Consider the following 19,505-nt stretch of genomic DNA (forward strand, 5'->3'; position numbering starts at 1 on the left):
ATTTTTTTTATTGACTATTAATATTTTTTAAAAAATTCACTATAGTAATACTAGAAAAACATTTTATATTTTCAATGTGGAATTTAAAGTGTATATATATATATATATTCATAAGAAAAAAATTAAGTTTTTTTAATATGGGAAAAAAAAATTTATTTAAATATTTCAATATAATATTTTTTCAATATTAAATTTAAATTTTTTTAATATATATATATATATTCTATGTTCAAAAAAAATTATTTTTTTAATATGAGATTTGAAACTTTTTAATGTATATACTCTATGTTTACAAGAAAACAATTATATTTTTTTTAATATAAAATAATATTTTTTAATTTAAATATTTCATAATTTTTTAATTTAAATATTTTTATTTTTATAATATAATATTTTTTCATTGTAAAATAAAAATTTTGTTAAAATATTATTTTAAAATTTATTATTTACAATACATACATGCATACATACTTACATACATACATATATATATATATATATATATATATATATATATAACTTATATTTTTATCAATTGTTTGTTAATATTTTTATATAAAATATTAAAATTTTAAATATTTTTTTAATTTTTTAGGTTAGCTACAAAATCTAGCACCGGCTCGTAGTTGGGTCCTCAGTCAGGTTTGATATTGTGGATTGAACCAAACCCGGATTTGAATCCAGACCCGAAATCTCCTTATATTAACCCAGAAATGAAAACCCCTTAAAATCCACGAGCCTGGGAGATTTCCATTTGTTCAAGCAAACACGAAAATAAAAAACCAAGCATCCATCAAAAACTCACCAATCAATCATGTTGACAGGTATTTCTCGATATTCTCGAAAAGCACATTATTCTGACGCTTGATTTTTATTTTTTTTATTTTTTTGGTGTTTATTTTTGAATTTCATGAATTAGGTAATCGCTGATTATTTTTTCATGGTTTATTTTTCTGATGATTTTTTGGGTAGAGAGAAAGAAAGAATATCTTATAGCTATAGCTATAGCTATAATGTTTTTTTTTCCTGGCAATTTATGAGAATCGTGGAACTCTTTGTAATAAGTGATTATTTTTTGGGTTACGTTTGTAGTTAGTGATTAGTGTTTGTTGTTAGAAATCTGGCATTAGGATTAATGAAATGGGGAGTTTGTCCAAAGAATTGAGGTTACAACAAGCAGGTTATAGAAAGATTGGCTTTTTAAGCAAAATAGAATGCAAGAAAAGGATCGGCATAGAGAACTCCAAATAGCTTTAGATGGAGATTCAGTAGAATTGGTTTTGTGTAGACGCCATTTGTGGGTCCTGGTTTTGAATGTTATCACTCTTTGACACCGTTTGGAAAATTCATTTTTTTTGCTTAAATTTATTTATTTTTTATATTTTTAGATATGTGCTGTGTCAAAAATAATTTTTTAAAAATAAAAAATATTATTTTGATATATTTTTAGGGAAAAAATACTTTGAAAATCAACTGATACCACACTCTCAAACATACTCTTAGTATAGTTCGTGCGGTGGATCTTATACAATGGCAGTGTGTATTCTGTTTTCCTTTTTGTCTTTTTAATTCATTTTAGAATGTCTCAAGCTCAGCAGAACAATCGGAGCTGTACCTTTTCAGTTATCATTTGTCTAATTGTTTTAAAATTTTGGTGCTTCTTCTCTTAATGATTCCAATGAATTGGCGCAGTGAGTGTAAAATGGCAAAAGGAGCTGTTCCCAAAAGTGGAAATTGACACTAGCCAGTCCCCTTATGTTTTCAAATGTCAGTTGCATGATTTGACTGGAGTTCCCCCCGAGAGGCAGAAGATTATGGTTAAGGGTGGTTTGCTGAAGGTAATTAGATGTTTTCTAAATGTACCTGAAAATATCCATTACTTGCAGTGGTCAATTTGATTCATATTATTTTAATTGTGATTTTTTAGGTGTTATTAAGAATTTGTTGCCTTTTAATACACTTGTCCTTCTTTAACTTCATTGATTGACAATGCAGGATGATGCCAATTGGGCAACCTTAGGAGTGAAGGAGGTAATGGTCTTTTATGATTATTTTACTGCGACACAACTCTTATTCTTGTGTGACATGATGCTAAATAATAGTGTACATTCTTAAAAAAAATTTAGGGTCAAAAATTGATGATGATGGGGACTGCAGATGAGATTGTGAAGACCCCAGAGAAGGGCCCTGTTTTTATGGAAGATCTTCCAGAAGAAGAACAAATGGTTGCTATGGTATTTTTCTTCAACCCTTTTCTTCTACACATGATCTATGAATTCATGGCGTGCCGCTTTAAGGAATTTGTTGATTTATATAATAACATTCTAATCGATGTAGAAAACTGACATCAGAAGTTATAAACTGCTGACAAATGGAATTTATTAGCTTTTAACCCCTTAAGGAATTATTCATTTTTTTTGCTTCTCTCTTTTTTTCATTTTTTAATTTGATAAACTTAAGGGAGGTTAATGAAACAGCTTCTAAATGATGAGTTTCTGAAGTGAATGTGAGCCTTCCATAAAAGTAGTTGGTTATAGAGATATCACACAAACTAATTAAGCATGCATATATATATATATATATATATATATATATATATTCATTCATTCTTTTTTCCAGTTGTTGCTACGTTTTCCTGTGTTCTCCCCATGTATTCTATGTTATAAAACATGCTCCTAGATTGTAGGATCCACAGAAATGACATGGATCTGTCTGCTTTTTTTGAGAGTTTGCAATCAGATAATTGCTGTACAAGCTGAGCCTTGACTGATAAATGACTACAAAACCATGCTTTGTCCTGGTCCAAGCAAAGCAAATGGAACTGTACCAATTGCACCTTTGGCTAGGCTTGGCTTAGTTGTATTATCAAGAAATAAGTCATGCTTCATCTCCATTCCCAAGCCAGTATTTATGTGTGGCTTTGTACTAATCATATGTCACAGTTTTGCCTTTCTACTGGACTGTAAGTTGCAGTCTTGTTCTCCAATGATGAGGGAAAAGTGAGAGAAAGGCAATTGAGAGAAGAGCTTCTAGCTCCTTTGAAATAAGATCAACAAAAAGAAAAGAAAAAAAAGGAGAGAGAAGTGGACCAGGGCATGACTTATTTGGATATGCCTGTAAATTCATTCATCAATGGCCCATGCATACAAATAATCCTTCTAGGAAGCCTAAGACTCTTATTGTGATCAACATGTCCATTTTCACCATCATTGCCTCCGTGCATGCAAGGTCCATTCATTCTTTTATGTATTATCAAGCTATCAAATTTCTACCCTAAACCTGTTTCCAAGCTTTCTCATTGGGCTTGAACGTGAACTAACCTCAGAACCTCAACATGGCATGCTATAAACTCAAGTTCTTAGTTACAATTTGAAAGTTATAATCTGTCAGTCTCATGAAGAGTGATTTCCTGGCTGGTAAGTTGTAGCATGTCTGTATATCATCCAAAATTTAACGCATTAATTCTCTCTTTTTTCTATTTTGACCCTCAATAAAAACTATTTTCAAAATTTTTTCTCCAACTACTTTTCATTTAAAAGGACATTGTTGAAAAGTTAATAAAAAATAGATGAGTTGGCATATGCCTGTAAATTCATTCATCAATGGCTCATGCATACAAATAATCCTTCTTGAAAGATCAACAAGTCCATTTTCACTGCCTTCATGTATGCGAGGTCTAATTATTCTTTTTTATATTGTCAAGCCATCAAATTTCTACCCCAAACCTGTTTCCAAGCTTTCTCATTGGGCTTGAACTTGAACTAAGCACAGAACTCAACATGGCATGCTATAAACTCAAGTTTATAATTACAATTTGAAAGTTATAATCTGTCGGTCCCATAAAGACTGTCATTTCCTAGCTGATAAGTCGTAGCATATCTGTATATCATCCAAAATTTAAAGCATTAATTCTCTTTTTTATTTTTTCCCTCAATAAAAACTATATTCAACATTTTTTCTTCAACTAATTTTCATTTAAAAGGACATTGTTGAAAAGTTAATAAAAAAAATTAGATGAGTTGGCATATGCTTTATTAGCTATTATTAATATGTCAGCATAACACAAGGAGTATCATCATCATCATCATCACCACCATCTACTTTCTTATCATTGCATGCATGGAAAAAGACAGTGCTGATACCTGTTCTTCCCTCTCTCCATTTTATAGAGCACAAACTTACAATGATCCTTGGTTATGCATCCTGGACAAACCTTTGATTGACTTTCAGTTAGAATGTCATTGTCTTGGTGGAATGGAAAAGTGAAATTCTGGATTATGCTATTATCAGTGATTAAATATTTGATAATCAGACTTTTCTAGATTCTTTGTTGTAAATGCTATTTATATATATTTTCATCAATCCTTTATTAGGAATATCTAGTACTTGGATGTTTGTTTTATTTTTTCCCTCTTTAATGTCACCAGATATTGTTTTTATTTTAATGATCTTTTCTCACTTAATATTCTTGTTTCACTTTAATGCTAAATTTGTTCTGCTGACAGGGTCACACTGCTGGCCTCTTTAATCTAGGGAACACTTGCTACATGAACTCGACAGTACAATGCTTGCATTCTGTTCCAGAGTTGAAGTCTGCTTTAGTCAGGTGAGTTCTCTTTGTGAATGTCTCTGAAACTAGTTTTCAAGTTGCAGATCAAATGTGGATACTTTTGTATGACTGAAATATTGTTATCAATGTGAAATTTGGCAGCTATCCATCTCAAAAAAGCAGTGAGTTGGATCATTCATCTCATATGCTGACAGCTGCGACTCGAGAACTATTTAATGAGCTCGATAAAAGTGTACAGCCTGTGGCACCTATGCAGTTCTGGATGGTTTGTACTCTTCTTCTGCATTATTTGCAGCATTTATTGACATTTTTTCTGTTTGAGAAGCTTTTAGTAATACAACATATAAATGGGATAAAGTCCCACTATGAATGTTGGACACACCTTTTTCAAACATATTATTGTTTAACAAGCTGTCACATATGTGGAGTCTTACTGATTTGAGCTGAAGAAATGCATTCCAGAAAACTAGAATGTTGCAGGGCAAAGAACTCTGATTATATGGATATTAACATTGATCACATATGTGGAGTCTTACTGATTTGAGCTGAAGAAATGCATTCCAGAAAACTAGAATGTTGCAGGGCAAAGAACTCTGATTATATGGATATTAACATTGATCACATATGTGGAGTCTTACAGATTTGAGCTGAAGAAATGCATTCCAGAAAACTAGAATGTTGCAGGGCAAAGAACTCTGATTATATGGATATTAACATTGATCTTATTTATTAGGACTTTCATATTACCCATTCCATGCTTAATACCATGCAAGCATAATTAGGATTAATTCCTAATGATGTACAAAATTATCTGCCTTTAATAGTGCAAGCTCTTGCACATTATTGTCATCATTAGGTTTTCAGTTTTGCAGTCCATCAATTTATGTTTACCATGATAAGCCTATATTTGAATTGTGGCATACCTTGAAATTATTGTTGTTGCCTTATTGCGCTTTGATTACTTGGAAACAGGGGAAAACACATACTGCATTTTAGTTTACCCATTTACTTTGGCAGGTATTGCGCAAAAAGTATCCTCAATTTGGTCAATTGCATAACGGAGTCTACATGCAGCAGGTTTTTCCAAATATCAATATGCCTAACATAACGGTTGTAACAATATAATTTCTTGTAATGTTGATCTATGCATTTTTGAAATGTAACAGGATGCTGAAGAATGTTGGACACAACTTTTATACACCCTTTCACAATCACTTAGATCACCGAGTTTCAGGTAGTTTTGTTTTGTGTTTTTCTGAATATGAAACATTGTCCATGCACATGTCTTAGTTGAATTGAGCTTCATAGACCATAGAAGCATGCTTTTGCTCTATAGTGGATGTCATCAAAAGTCAAAACTTTTACTCCATTCCAGTTGGGAAATTCATTGGAGATTGTTTTTGTATAAGTATAATTCCCTATATAGAAATTATTGGTTTAAATATCGTTGCTTATTCTGAATGCTTGCTTGCTGTATGGATACTTACCTTCTTGATTTTGACCTTTTATAACCTGCAGTGAAAATCCAGATACAATCAAGGCACTTTTTGGCATTGAACTTGTAAGCAGGTGGATATCTTCACCTCTGTTTTCATAACAGTTGGATTGTAGCTACAGTCACGTTTAGCAAAAGAATAAGTGCTACATTTATGAGCTTGCTTTTGCTGCTGGATTGTCATTGATTAAATGATTATGAGCGTCTTCATTTGGCTAGGTACTACAATCTTTGACAAAGTTTTTGCATGTGATATTGGTTGCTAGGGTGCATTGCCAAGAAAGTGGTGAAGAGAGCTCAGAGACAGAATCAGTTTACTCACTTAAATGCCACATATCACAAGAGGTGAACCATTTGCATGAAGGACTGAAGCATGTAAGATTTACTAATTATTCTGTTACCAGGATTTCATTCTTCTCCTTTTATGTGATTTTGGTATGTTGAATGCTTTGTGTATTCCTTTGCAATAGCCTGGTTTGTGCCTGCACTCAACTAGCTCTTGATAATCATGTGTCTTGTTGGAAGCTTTTGCAAAATGAATCTGATTCCACTTCTGTCTCTCAATTGCACAGACCCAAATGCAAGGCACAAGGTCACTCAGTGGCCATGGCCTCCCCCAAAACTTTTAAGAAACTCATATATCCCCTGATCATATGTACCCTGAAAACTAAAAAACATGGAAATTTAGCAATTTAAAGGCAATCAATCTAAGTTAAATATGAGATGTCATCCTTTTTAAAGTAAATCAACTGTAGCAGCCAATTGCATTTGCTCATATTGGCATGAAAATTTATAATGAAACAATATTTCTTCAAAAATATTTTTTTAAGATAAAATAGGCATATATATTTGGAAGGAAAATACTCATATCTATTCTTACAAAATAAGCAGCCAAAACATTTCTGCATTGGTGCATGCAAATTGTTAAATTATTGATATCTCAATCCTGTAACCCAAGAAAATTTCTTGCGCAATCCCTGCTGCTTGTCTTTGTGAACTGCAACAATAATTTGTTTAGGCACAATGTCATTACATCAAGTGTTAATTGTCCATGTGCTGGAGGATAGTGACTATAGAAGGTTTTGCTTATTGATAAATAACAACAGTACTCAATTTTAGGATCTTGCCTTTTCAGTGTTCTCTTGCACAAGTTCTGCATGCCAGTCTTCTGGTCTCTACCTTACAGATGAGTTAAAGACATTTTAATGCTAGTCACCCACCTTGGCAAATGGAATACCATGTCAACCAGGCCTCAATTCCTAACCAATTGTTTTGGCTATGGGTCCTTTTGCGCCATTTCACACAAGAGTAAACTGAATCTGCCAAAATATCACAGTAGAAAAGAAAAGCTTCATAGCTATTGCCTTTGCTTGCATTTGTAGTTGTATTAACCTTATCGCTGAGGAACTTTTTGTGATTAACATGGCTGGCTTATCATCTGAAGGTAAAAAAACTGGCTTTTAGTAGACAATGCAACCATGTGGAAATACTAGACTCTTGAGAATTGAGATCTTTGTATTTAACTACAATAAATGGTAGAATTCTCACAATGGACTATTACTTGAATATTTAAATCAAAATAAATATAAATGCTTTTTATCAACTAGTGGCTAATGATTCCCAAGTTAGCAACTAACCTATAAATGCAGCTAATAAAGCTGATTACTCTGGTTCTTTTGATAAAACCTGCTTTCCCTTTTGAGACAATTTCACTAGCCGCTCTGTAATTTTATGTGGCATCACTGGATTCACTGCCTATCACTTCCCACTCCTCAACTTGAAAATAATATGTGTTGTGTTGTGTGTATGAGAGGATACACATGCATGCACACGTGCGCGCGCGTGCACTTGTTAAATGCCCTGTATTAGTAATATCTTAATCTTACTGGTTATAGGGTTTGAAGTCTGAATTGGAGAAGGCTTCTCCCTGCTTGGGCCGTAGTGCAATTTACCTGAAGGAGTCCCGTATCAATGCCTTGCCAAGGTAATAACCTTCCATTTTGGCTTTTTCTACGTTGTGATTTCCCTTTTTCAAACACTGCTATTTCTCTTTATTTTTATTAATTTTTCCTCCTAAAAGAATGACATTTCTGACGGCACATATTTGTTTTCAAGGTACCTAACCGTTCAGTTTGTTCGTTTTTTCTGGAAGAGGGAATCAAATCAGAAGGCCAAGATTTTACGGGTAATAGGGGTTTCTTTTTTTCATTCTGTTATAAAATGAGAAGTGACTTCAAAAGTTCTATTTCTGTGGTTGTAAAATGGCTTGTTTAATTTAAGGGATTGAATGCTCTGCTCGCCCAAAAAGATTAATAAAAGCCGTACTTTTTAATGTTTATATGACACAACCTTTTTAAAATTACTGTCTTTCTTAGAAAGTGGATTACCCATTACAACTGGATGTCTACGATTTTTGCTCTGATGATCTTTGCAAAAAATTAGAAGCACCTCGCCAGGTATATTTTTATCCTTTTGTTTCAGTGCTCAGTATGTAAGGGTGCTAAAGTTTGGATGATGATTATGATTATGATTATTCCTTACATCTCATAACTCAGATTTTAAGAGATGAGGAGGGTAAAAAGGCTGGTTTGAAAGCCAAGGAGAAGACCTCGGGTTCAAAAGACAATGATGTCAAGATGACTGACGTGGAGGTGAGTAGATGGTTGAATTGTGGATGCAAATACAAATAGATAAGACCAATGGATATTATTGATATATCTTACCCTCTTGTTTTCTGTTTAGAGGCCATCAAATGAGAGTGGAGAATCATCAAAGCCTACCTCCCAAGAAGGTGAAAACTTCTAAATTTCTCCTGCTTGTGATTGAAGCATCTTTTTTTGGTATTTCTATTTTTCTTTTATCGAGGGTCCCCAGGAGATGCTTTGTGTTTGACTTCCAGGGGATGCACTTGCAGTTCATATTGATAATGTTTGTTGCTATTGTGTCTGGCTGTGCTTCCTGGATGTTGTGAACGATTTTGGGCCAGAGATGCTTTCTGTGCATATAAGATGATATTGCGGTTTTCATTGTATTTAATTTTTCAAAGTTAACTCTACCATTGCTGCATTTTTTTTGGAGATGCTAAATATAATGGAAACTGTTTGTATTTATAAATGACTGATTTTTAATTTTCTTCTTTCATCTCCCAAAGTTGTCTTTACTGGGGAATGCACCTAGTTTCCAGTGCTAATAACCTTCAACTGCAAGTGCATCTGTGAAAGTGCACTCTTTAATGCTCTCGCTTTTTGCCCCAGGTGGTCCTACAGATAAAAAGTCACATTTAACTGGAATTTATGATTTGGTAGCTGTGCTCACCCACAAGGGAAGGAGTGCTGATTCAGGGCATTATGTTGCATGGGTCAAGCAAGAAAGTGGTAGGTTCTCTAACGATTTTTGTTCAGTGTTTTGTCACTATGTCATTTGGATTGACTTGGGTTTTTCAACTGATGAATTCTCAATGTTTATCCCAGGGAAATGGATTGAGTTTGATGATGATAATCCTGTTCCACAACGGGAGGAAGATATAACTAAGCTCTCGGGAGGAGGTAAGCTAGCCTGATTGGATAGTGGGCTTGTGTGGTGGGAAAATTCTGCAAACTTATTCTTGCTTTTTTGTTTTTTACAATCACATTCCCATCAACGACTGCCATTTTATTCTTAAGTGAAAACTGTTTTTGTTTATTCTGATGAATTTCTATCTTTTGATCTTAGGTGATTGGCATATGGCTTACATTTGCATGTACAAGGCACGAACTGTCCCAAAGTAATTTTTTCTAATCCCATCATTTTTAGATTCAAGTCACCACTGGATTTCTTCGTAGGATCCATATTGTAAAATGGACAGTAGATTTTGACAGAATTGGGTTTGTTGTGCTTATAGGAGTTGTCTTGTCTCATGCATGTGTTATGACTACCTGCTTTTATTAATTGACCGTGGATTTGTTTACAATGATTTTCTTTTCAGTCGAATCAATTGTAAGTGCCAAATTGACCTATGAAATGAAAATGGATTTTTCGGAGTCTGGCATAGGCTCATTGTTTATGATTTCAGATTCCTAGTTATGTAGAACCTCATCAGAAATCAGAGCTCAGATGTTGTAATTCTCATTTGTCCTGTTAAGAAATGCATGAATATGGTCACCAGCTTCTAGTGAATCTCAAATAATTAGTTATCAAGATTTAAATTAATTGTAGTTTTAATTTTTATTATTCTTATTATTTAATTTTTTGGGGGGCGGGGTTTTGCTCTTTCTAGACTTTTAAATCATCTATGATAATAAGGCCTTCCAATTTTAATTGTGGCCAAAAGAATCAGTTAGATATTTTTTTGAATTAACTAGGCTATTCATTTTTTATTCCTTCTTTCTAGAAACTGAATCCCAAGTGGAGTTATGTAGCAACCTCGGAAACCAAACTAGATGTTCTAAGCATTTGTAATGTTAAGGAAAAGATAAAAAGCAAGTACACAAACTGGGATTTAAAGAAAGTGATGAAAGAAAAATGATAATTGTAGAAAAAAATGTAAGTTTTAAACTGCATAAAAAAAACTTGAGTATATGAGGTTGATTATCATTTTCAATAACTAGATTTATATATAATTTTACACATACTTGAAATCTTAATCCTATACAAACTCTTTATGGTATATGAAGACTTTACAATCCAAATCCGTGTGCATATTCTGTTGGCAATTGTAAGTGTTTTGGTTATGCTGATATATTTATTAGACTAACCATTAAAGACTCCTATTCTAAATAAGAATTAATCGATGGAATTTTAATGTGAATTCTAATGTCCATGGAAGAATAAATCGATGGATTGTTTAATATGAATCATAATCTCCTTAGTCAACGGTCAATAGATGATCTTAATTGTCTTCATTGGTTGACGGTCAATTTCTTTCATCTTTTTTCATTGATTTATGAAGTGAACTAATGTTGTTAATCCAAAGACACATTAATTATTTTTAGTATAAACAATGCTCCTAATATTTCTTGTTTGGATTAATAAAGGAATATTGATTTGTATTTTATGCTCAAATCAATTGTTGCATAATTATGTTGGATTATGCACAATTATGATCGATTATGGACCCCACATATTAGTAATTTGAATATTATTTGTCATTGTTGATTGTTTTGCAAATGATTGGTCTTTTTCGACTCCCAAACCTATTTCGCTGGTAAGGTGTGATTTTGCATCATCCTTCCCCACCTGTTCAGATGTTGAATCCTTTGGATCTTGTTTAGCCGACCTTGTTGCTACCTTCTTTCAAGATCCAAGACATGATGATTAATAGCCCATTCTTCATCCTCATTACAGAGTTTACAACCACAAAGGCAGTGCATGAAAATATCTAAGGGTGTTTTTGGTGACGTGGTGCTAGTTTTTTTAAATTTTGATTTTTTTTTGTTTGCTTAATATATATATATGTTTTTGGATATCAATAATAATTTTTTAAAAATATTATTTTTATTTTAATATATTTCTAAATAAAAAACATTTTGAACCGTCATTTCAATTACAATTTCAAATACACTCCAAGAAAGGGAGAGAGCCACATGTTTGGCAAGCTTTCAACTTTAAAACTGCAGCAAAAACAACAGGTTGGCACAATGAAAGGAAACTGCATGTATATATCTTCATGCATGCACAAACACTCTTCTCCCACATGAACAAATACAAGTGTCTCATTAAATCTCAACCCGGTACCTTGTTACGAGCATGATATATGGAAAGACATTCATGTAGCATAAACAAGAAAAGAAAGAAAACAACTAGAACGAAACAAAATCCTTCATGTATAAGATGGAATGCATTATAATATCCAACCTGCAAGACAGTGATATCTTAAACGGCTACCAACCCCCACCCTTTCGAGAAAGATTGTTGCTTGATACGAATTGTCTACTTAGAGGCCAAAGGTTTGAATGGCCGTACGATTACTTACCGACGACTTCAAGCCCCTCTTTTAGTCTCCCTTGACCATTTTTCTTCACTGTATTTTTTTCCTTCGAATTTTAGAATCTTTTATTTGTGGGTTTTATCTTTCCTTTTCTTAATTGTCTTCTATCCTCTCTCTTTACTACTTCCTTGCTCTTTTTTCTCTTTCTAATATATACTGACTTTTATTCCCGCTTCTTCTAGCTCTCATTGTGTTTTCTGATCTTGCTCTTTTCTCTTCTTTTATTCTTCCTCCAAGCTGGGACTTGGTGCCTTTTATAGAGACCTGGGGATATAGTACTTGGGGTTTGCATCACGACCTTTGATTCTTCATTATCCATCCTAGCCATCGATATAAATCCAGCCAAGACTTGCTGGCAAGGCTGGTTCTGCAAAGGTCTTTAGGCCAGTTTTGCAGACTTAATAGAGTAGAGTGTGGATTGAACCAAGGCCCGGGAGACTGTCTTTCATCAGAGAAGCAAGGGGGAGGGTGATTTTTATCTTCACAGGGATCAAACTCAAGGGGAAAGAAGGCACCAAAATTCCATCTCCACACGTGTTATTCTTCCATTTTAGGGAAGTAGACTTTAAGGAATTTGGTCGATGACAAGTCATTCAATCCTTAGGGTTCTTATTCCAACCATAACAGCGCCTTTTCCATATCAAACCTTTTTTGATCTTTTCGAAGAAACTCATCAGTTTCATTAAAACTTATTTTTTCTAATTAGTTTTCAACTTAGTCCCTAAAGTTTTGATTTCTCAAATCTTAGCTGATGTACACTGATTTTCAAGAATTCTTTTCAATCAAACCCTTAAGTTTATTCAAAATGGCCATTTAAGTTCTGAGTTTTTTACAATTTAGTCCCTTTTTAATGTAATTTCAGTTTTTTTTCTTCAATCAAACCTCAAATTATAGCCATAATAAATTTGACCAGTTGTTAACTGAATCCTTGTTTGTTATTTTTTTAATATATTTTTCATGGAAAATTTTCTTCAGGAGATGAAGCAATTAATTGTTTTGGGAAATTTTGAGGATTTTTAGAAATATTGAAAAACTTCTGTTTTTGTTTTTGGGGTGAAAATGGGGTCATGACATTCAATGTAACCTTCCTAACATTCAATATTAATCATTGAATATTGAATGCCTTCCTAATGCCTAGTACATTGTAGATTTATGAGCTTACCATGTACAGTATTAATCATTCATTTTTTTATAAGTGAAAACATTAACTTCTTTGTATATAATGTTTTGTTGCATTAATATCAACCCAACACTACTTGAAATTATTGATCAAGTTCACTTTGAAAATAACAACAAATAGATTCATTTTTAAAACTTTATTTATGAGTTGATCAATCTCGATGATATTGGCATAAACAATCCTTTTCTTAAAGTTTTTTTTTCTGATTCTATTTTTGTGTTCTTTGAATTGGTGTTTGAGCTTATTATCGATAAAATTTTTATCATTAAATTTATTAGCAATCCCCTACCCTTTCATAATAAGTTTTTTTTTTTTTAAGTCTTTACCCATTGTTTTATAATATTTGCTTTGAGGGCTATATTGAATTTGTTGGTTTTTTTTAGGATAACTTATTGTTATTTTCTGTCCTTAATCTTAAAATGGGATTTTCAACTATGATTTTCTTATGCTTGTACTTGAAATAGTTTTTGAAGTCTTTCCATAATGGAGATAGTTTTTTAATAATTATAGTCACTTGGAAATATTCACTTAAAACTATTCATTCAATATAAATATCATATAAAATATATAAGATGAGCTAAAAATTTTGAACTTGGCTTATAATTATCCTTGAAGTGATCATCTTGAAGTTTATAAATTTATCAATTATGAATTTATTTATACCAGCATCTTTAGCATTTTACTTTGTTTTCTAAAGCTTTTCATAATGCTTTTACATTTATAATTGAAAACTATATATATGTCCAATTGATTTAAGATGTCATTCTTGAACAAAAAATTGCTATGATTTTACATGTCCATAACTGTTATAATGATAGGATCAGATTTATTATCAGACAATATTGATGTTTCTTCTGAAAAAAATTTTATCAGGTTCAAGGTGGTCAAATAGAACAACATTTTCTAATGTCACATCTTGAAGTTCAATCCATTGACCTTTTTAGTTTTCTCACCATGCATTATATAATGTGATGATGAAATCTTTTTGTTATCGAAGTAGTACTTATTGAAGTAATATTAGTTATGGTAATTATTTTTTAAGTAGAAGACATGACCTATTTCAAAATAAATAATTTTAGCTTCTTGAATGCAAATAAAAATAACTAAATTAAAAAATGAAAAACAATCACAAACTAAACAATATAACTAGTATTAAAGTTGTGCGAATTTAAACTTTTAAAATTAATGATTTGTAGTATATAAAGTAAGGGTATAGTTTCATATGAATAGAAACATTAGAACTGAATTACTTAATCAAAATAAGCTATTTAAGTTTAGATTAAAGAAAACTAAGTTAAGATGCATTAAATATGCTAATATAAAGAAATTAACCAATATGAAATATAAACAATGAGTAATTAAAAAGGGGTTCTTGCATATGATCTAAAATAACTAAAAAATAAGCTTAGAAAGATAAGAAAATAGAAGTAATTAATTCTGAAAAATAAAAACCAAATCAAAAGAAATAGAGATAAAAACTTTTTTACTTTATTAGAAGCTTTCTTCAATGATAATTAAATATCAATATTGAGTTTCTATATGTTTTTTAATCTGATTTGTGATAATAAATAAATCAATAATGAAAAATAAGAAGTTTTTCTACACATTAATAACTAAATATGCGATACAACATAAACTCAAAATCTATGTCTACACAGAACTGAGTGTGCACATGTGTATTAAATCTAAATTATTTTATATATGCTCAAATACGACCCTTTAACTTTTCACTATATAAACTATAAGACAATTTTAAATTTTATCTACATGTAATAGAGAGTTTTGAGTTCCATAAAAAACTTACCAATCATGAGTTTTTAAAATTAATTTTTTATTTATTTATAATTTGTTTTAATTATATTAGTGTTTCATTTTAAAGAATTATGGTCGATGAATAATTTCTAATAAAATTTTAACCCTAAAAATAAATATAACATAGTTTTAATTTGACGTAAAATATACCAATTAGCTATTGCTTAAAACAAAATTTGTACGACATACATAAAGGTAAGAACGTAGTAACAGACAAAATATAATTTACTTATTAATTGACATGGAAAGAAAGAAAAAGCTCACGAGGAACCAAATGGGTCTAAAATTTTCAAATGCAAGATTTGTGATTTGTCAGCGTTGTTCATCGCAAGGCCTGGACAAGGAAATACACCAATTAATCTTGGAATAGTGAACTGACAGAAATTCCTTAAAGAATTGGGTATTTGTTATAAATTGATACACGAGAATTAATGAGGACCGGCACAGTCATAATTCACAATTTGACCATCGATTTCATAAGAATTTCTGTTTAGTGCCCAATGATTTTCCAACGTGGCCCTCCTATATTCCCTGAAAAACAATCAAACGCCCTGGACCAGATCGAACACGGTCTCAATCTTGGCCAACAACTTCGATACTGCTATCCCCTTTTTTTTTATTATTATTATTTATTTAACATAACAACACGATAATACTATTAAAAGAAGCTATCTGATCTTGGGAAAACAATGCTGACTCAAAATATTATTCACTGTTATTAATAGCTATTTTGTCTTTTCATATATTAAAAAAAAAACTTACACCTGTTATGAAGAACATTAAAAAAATTTCACAAGATATTTTTATCATTAATATTGATGAAACAAATTAATCTTTTTACATCTTGATTGGATAGTAAAATGTCTAAAATAGTTTTTAAACAAAAATGTTAAAACTAACATTAAAGGGCCATTTTATATTTGCATAATAAGTTTTTTTTGTTATTATAATGTTATTGGAAATGTAATTGATATTTGATCAAATATAAAATAATATTAAAAAAATTAAAAAACACATTGAAATAGCTAAAATACTCACAAAAGAAAATTATAAGACTAAGGATCTTTCAATCTTTTCATAATGATTGTTTCATTATTATTGAGTCCATTTAGGAGCTTCTTTTGCTGGTCATAGAGGGTAGAGGGAGCTAATTTCTTTGTTTTTGTGTTGGGATTTCCTTAAAAATCCATAAAAGATGAGCATATAGGGAGATCATGGAAAAAAAGAAAAGAAGGATTAAATGGTTAGTGTTTGTAAGAAATATAGAGAGAAAGTTCAGAAGAAAATGAAGGAAAAACTTGAGTGTTCTTTGCATAAAACTCATTGATTTGTTGCTAAGAAAAGGTAAAAAAAAACCTTGTTTAATGATTTATTGAAGTTTTTAATATGTTTTAATACATGTTGTGTTAAATTTGCATTATGGAATATAGGGTTTGAAGGAATTGTATGTTATTGATTTTAACTCATTTAAATGGTGCTTTTATAAATAAAAATTGTATGTTATTGATTAATAGTAAGAAATTAAAAAGAAATCATTCCCCCTTGGTGTAGGAGTTTAGGCCTAAGAAAGACATGAAGGATGGATTTAATTAGTTTAAATTGATATTAAATTTTTGTTTGATTATGTTATAATATAAACTAATCATCAGATAAAATAATTTTATTTTGATTGAGTAAAATAAAATAAAACATTTTAACGCACCAATCTTGTCATCAATTTCACCTATATCAATAATTACACTAATTATAATTCAGGGGGCTATAATTATAATGTTAGCAATGATGTTTTGACCAGCTAAAAATATCAATAATCAGCCAAAAATATCAAAAAAACAGTAGCTACTAATGTCAAAAACCAGCCACCAAATCAATGGATGACCACCAATTATTCAATCAATCAATAGTTTTGAATCTTAGCCTATAAAAGGAGGCATTTTCCATGTATTTAGTCATATTAATTTTTAGATCAAAGTCAACTTCTTGCTTTCTCTTTATATCTTTGTAATGTTCAAGTTTTCTTTCATGCTATAGTACTCTTTGGTTTATGCTCTTTCATTTCCTTTCCTATACTTAGTTAGCTTATATCATGTTTATGTTCTTATATTGTTTATTTATGTTTTTCTCCTTCTTAATGTTTAGCTAAATTAATTATGTCCAGTTGAAAAAGTTTCTCTAATGGTGTTAGAATAGGTATAATATAAACTCAACATGGGCTTTAAATGTTTATATCTAAGAAAGATTGTTATTAACATGTTTTATCTTTTTATCTTACTAATTCTTAATACCTTGCTTATTAAATGGTTAATCTAGATTTGTGTTGTATAACACTTGGTACATCAAATGCTTGATCCTTCATAGTTTTCGGCCAACATCGTTATTATGATAGGAACTTGATTTGTTGTTAACATAAACTAGCAACATGAATGCTTGATGATATTTTTAAGCATGGTATTACTTAGATAAGATAATTAATATGATCCAAATTTCAATTGGAAAAGTGATAATAAAAATGTACAAACTTCTCAACCACTGTTTCAAGCGCACCATAATTTTCAAATTTCTCATGGATATGTACCTTCTTATGCTCCACCTTCTAGAAGAAATCTTGAGAAAACATTGCATGCATTCATTGAAAAGCAAGAGATAATCAATACTCAACTTGCTCAAAACGTGACAGATTTTAAAGATACTCTTGCAAAATTAACATCTGCTCTCAGTTTCCAAGAGAAAGGTAAGTTTCCACCCCAACCACAACAAAATCCTAAAGTGCAATACAATGCAAATGCAAGTAGTTCCGGAAGCCAACACATGGATCAAGTCAAATCAGTCACTACTCTGCGCAGTGGTAAGGTTATTGAAAAACCCTCTCTTGAACCTTATGAGAAAGATGATGAGTCAATCTCTGAAGGTAAGGAAGGGGTTGAATTTGAAAATTGCAAAGAAAAAACTGATTCTCCGCCAGCACTTCCATTTTCTCATGCCATGACCAATCAGGAAGAAATCGAGGATGAAAAAGGCATCGAAAAGGTTGATGCGAATCTTTTATCAAAAGTGACAACAGATTCGACACCCGACATCACACCAATCGATGATTACTTTCCTGATGAATCTCTACTTTCTCTTAATTCAATGCCTTGGTTTGCTAAAAATATCAATTTTCTTGCTTCAGGATTTTTGCCAACTCATTGGAGTATTGAAGACAAAAGAAAATTTTTGAGCAACGAGCAAAATTTTTATTGGGATGACCCTTACTTATTCAATTATTGTCCTGATCAAATATTTCAAAAATGCATTCTCGACAATGAGGTAAGTAATTTCATTAAATTTTGTTACTCTAAGGCATGTGGGGATCATTTCTCATCAAAAAAGAGGATTGTAGAAATCTTACAAAGTGAATTTTACTGGCCCATCATATTCAAGGAGTCAGATGCATTCCGCAAAAACTGTGAAAATTGTCAGAAGGTGGGATTTATTTCAAAACACAGAGAGTCTTTAGATAATCTTCTATTGACTCTTAAGTCTCATCATAGTCAAGATAAGCATCGTGCAATTCATAACTTAGGAACCCATTTTCATAAAGAACATGCTTGGCATAGTCTTGGGAATCTGACTAAAAAAAGACCCTGTTTGCCAGTTTTTAAGAAAACTGGATGGGAAGCCTATCCCCGACCCATAGAGGGCGTTTAAGCCGTTCTTGGACGTAAAACCAAGGGAAGATGTGAGCCACAATCACAACTGCGATTTGAATTTTTTTTGTTTGTAAAAACTTGTGTCTTTTGGTTTTATTATTGTGTTTTGTTATTTCTTATTTTTGTTTTAGTGTGTTTCAGGTTTTGTCAGTGTTCGTTATTTCAGGTGATATCTTCTATACTCTATCTTTCTACCTTAGAACATTGAGGACAATGTCTCGTTTTGGTTGGGGGGAGAGGGTAGTAGTTGATAAAAAAAAAAAATTGTTTTTCATTTCATAAAGCATGTGCATAATTGTTGTTACTAGGATGGCAGAGTAAAGGAGTTCTTTTGTTAAAGTGACTCTTGAGACGCATCTTAGTAACCATTCTTAACAAGGTCTATTATAATACTTCCTGAAATATTCAGGTTTACAAACTCTCGTATTGTTACCACTTAATTCTGCTCAGATACTTATTTAACATGTATTCTTAAACCTTAATTTACACACACACACTTTAACATATGATTGTGGGTTGCATATTGGATTATTACATTATTTATGTTCTTTTGTTAAAGGTAACAACTAAGGGAAAGGGATTGTATATAATTAAAAAGAAAAAAAAAAAAAAAAAAAAAAAAAAAAAAAAAAAAAAAAAAAAAAAAAAAAAAAAAAAAGAAAAAAAGAAAAAAAAATGATGATAATAAAAATGTAGATAAGTTTGATTTCGTAGCCTCCCTAACCTAAGCAATTAAGCCCGAAGGGGTGTTTTAACACCTAATACCCTAAAGTCAACTGACTTGGGAGCTATTG

The 19,505-nt window shown here is 31.4% G+C and overlaps 1 protein-coding gene and 1 long non-coding RNA gene across 5 annotated transcripts; both read left to right on the top strand.

The window, feature by feature from the left end:
- The first annotated feature begins 697 nt into the window (after positions 1 to 697).
- Positions 698 to 9,965, top strand: LOC105116484 (ubiquitin carboxyl-terminal hydrolase 7-like). Of its 4 annotated transcripts, none has more exons than XM_011013872.1 (18): positions 698 to 824; positions 1,693 to 1,838; positions 1,996 to 2,031; positions 2,127 to 2,234; positions 4,506 to 4,606; positions 4,712 to 4,835; positions 5,588 to 5,647; positions 5,737 to 5,804; positions 6,086 to 6,139; positions 6,332 to 6,440; positions 7,961 to 8,049; positions 8,181 to 8,250; positions 8,441 to 8,521; positions 8,621 to 8,716; positions 8,808 to 8,856; positions 9,320 to 9,439; positions 9,536 to 9,610; positions 9,777 to 9,965. In XM_011013872.1, the coding sequence occupies exons 1-18, from the start codon at positions 815 to 817 to the stop codon at positions 9,830 to 9,832; spliced, it is 1,452 nt and encodes a 483-aa protein (XP_011012174.1). In that variant the 5' UTR covers positions 698 to 814; the 3' UTR covers positions 9,833 to 9,965. The 4 variants fall into 4 exon arrangements, with proteins under 4 accessions (XP_011012174.1, XP_011012176.1, XP_011012175.1 ...); XM_011013874.1 differs by having other exon boundaries at positions 699 to 824; positions 9,332 to 9,439; XM_011013873.1 differs by having other exon boundaries at positions 701 to 824; positions 6,089 to 6,139.
- On the top strand, positions 4,946 to 5,581 carry LOC105116483 (uncharacterized). Its single transcript, XR_840539.1, has 3 exons — positions 4,946 to 4,988; positions 5,091 to 5,183; positions 5,286 to 5,581. It is a non-coding gene; the product is annotated as an uncharacterized LOC105116483 (long non-coding RNA).
- Positions 9,966 to 19,505: the final 9,540 nt, after the last annotated feature.

This window comes from Populus euphratica, unplaced genomic scaffold, assembly GCF_000495115.2.
Source record: "Populus euphratica unplaced genomic scaffold, PopEup_1.0 scaffold965.1, whole genome shotgun sequence".
Classification (NCBI taxonomy): domain Eukaryota; kingdom Viridiplantae; phylum Streptophyta; class Magnoliopsida; order Malpighiales; family Salicaceae; genus Populus; species Populus euphratica.

What these genes read in the sequence shown, in the direction of transcription:
- LOC105116484 (XM_011013872.1), top strand. An exon ending in CAACCTTAGGAGTGAAGGAG is followed by an intron (nt 2,032 to 2,126) that starts GTAATGGTCTTT and finishes AAAAAAATTTAG; the next exon opens with GGTCAAAAATTGATGATGAT. An exon ending in AACTAAGCTCTCGGGAGGAG is followed by an intron (nt 9,611 to 9,776) that starts GTAAGCTAGCCT and finishes TTTTGATCTTAG; the next exon opens with GTGATTGGCATATGGCTTAC.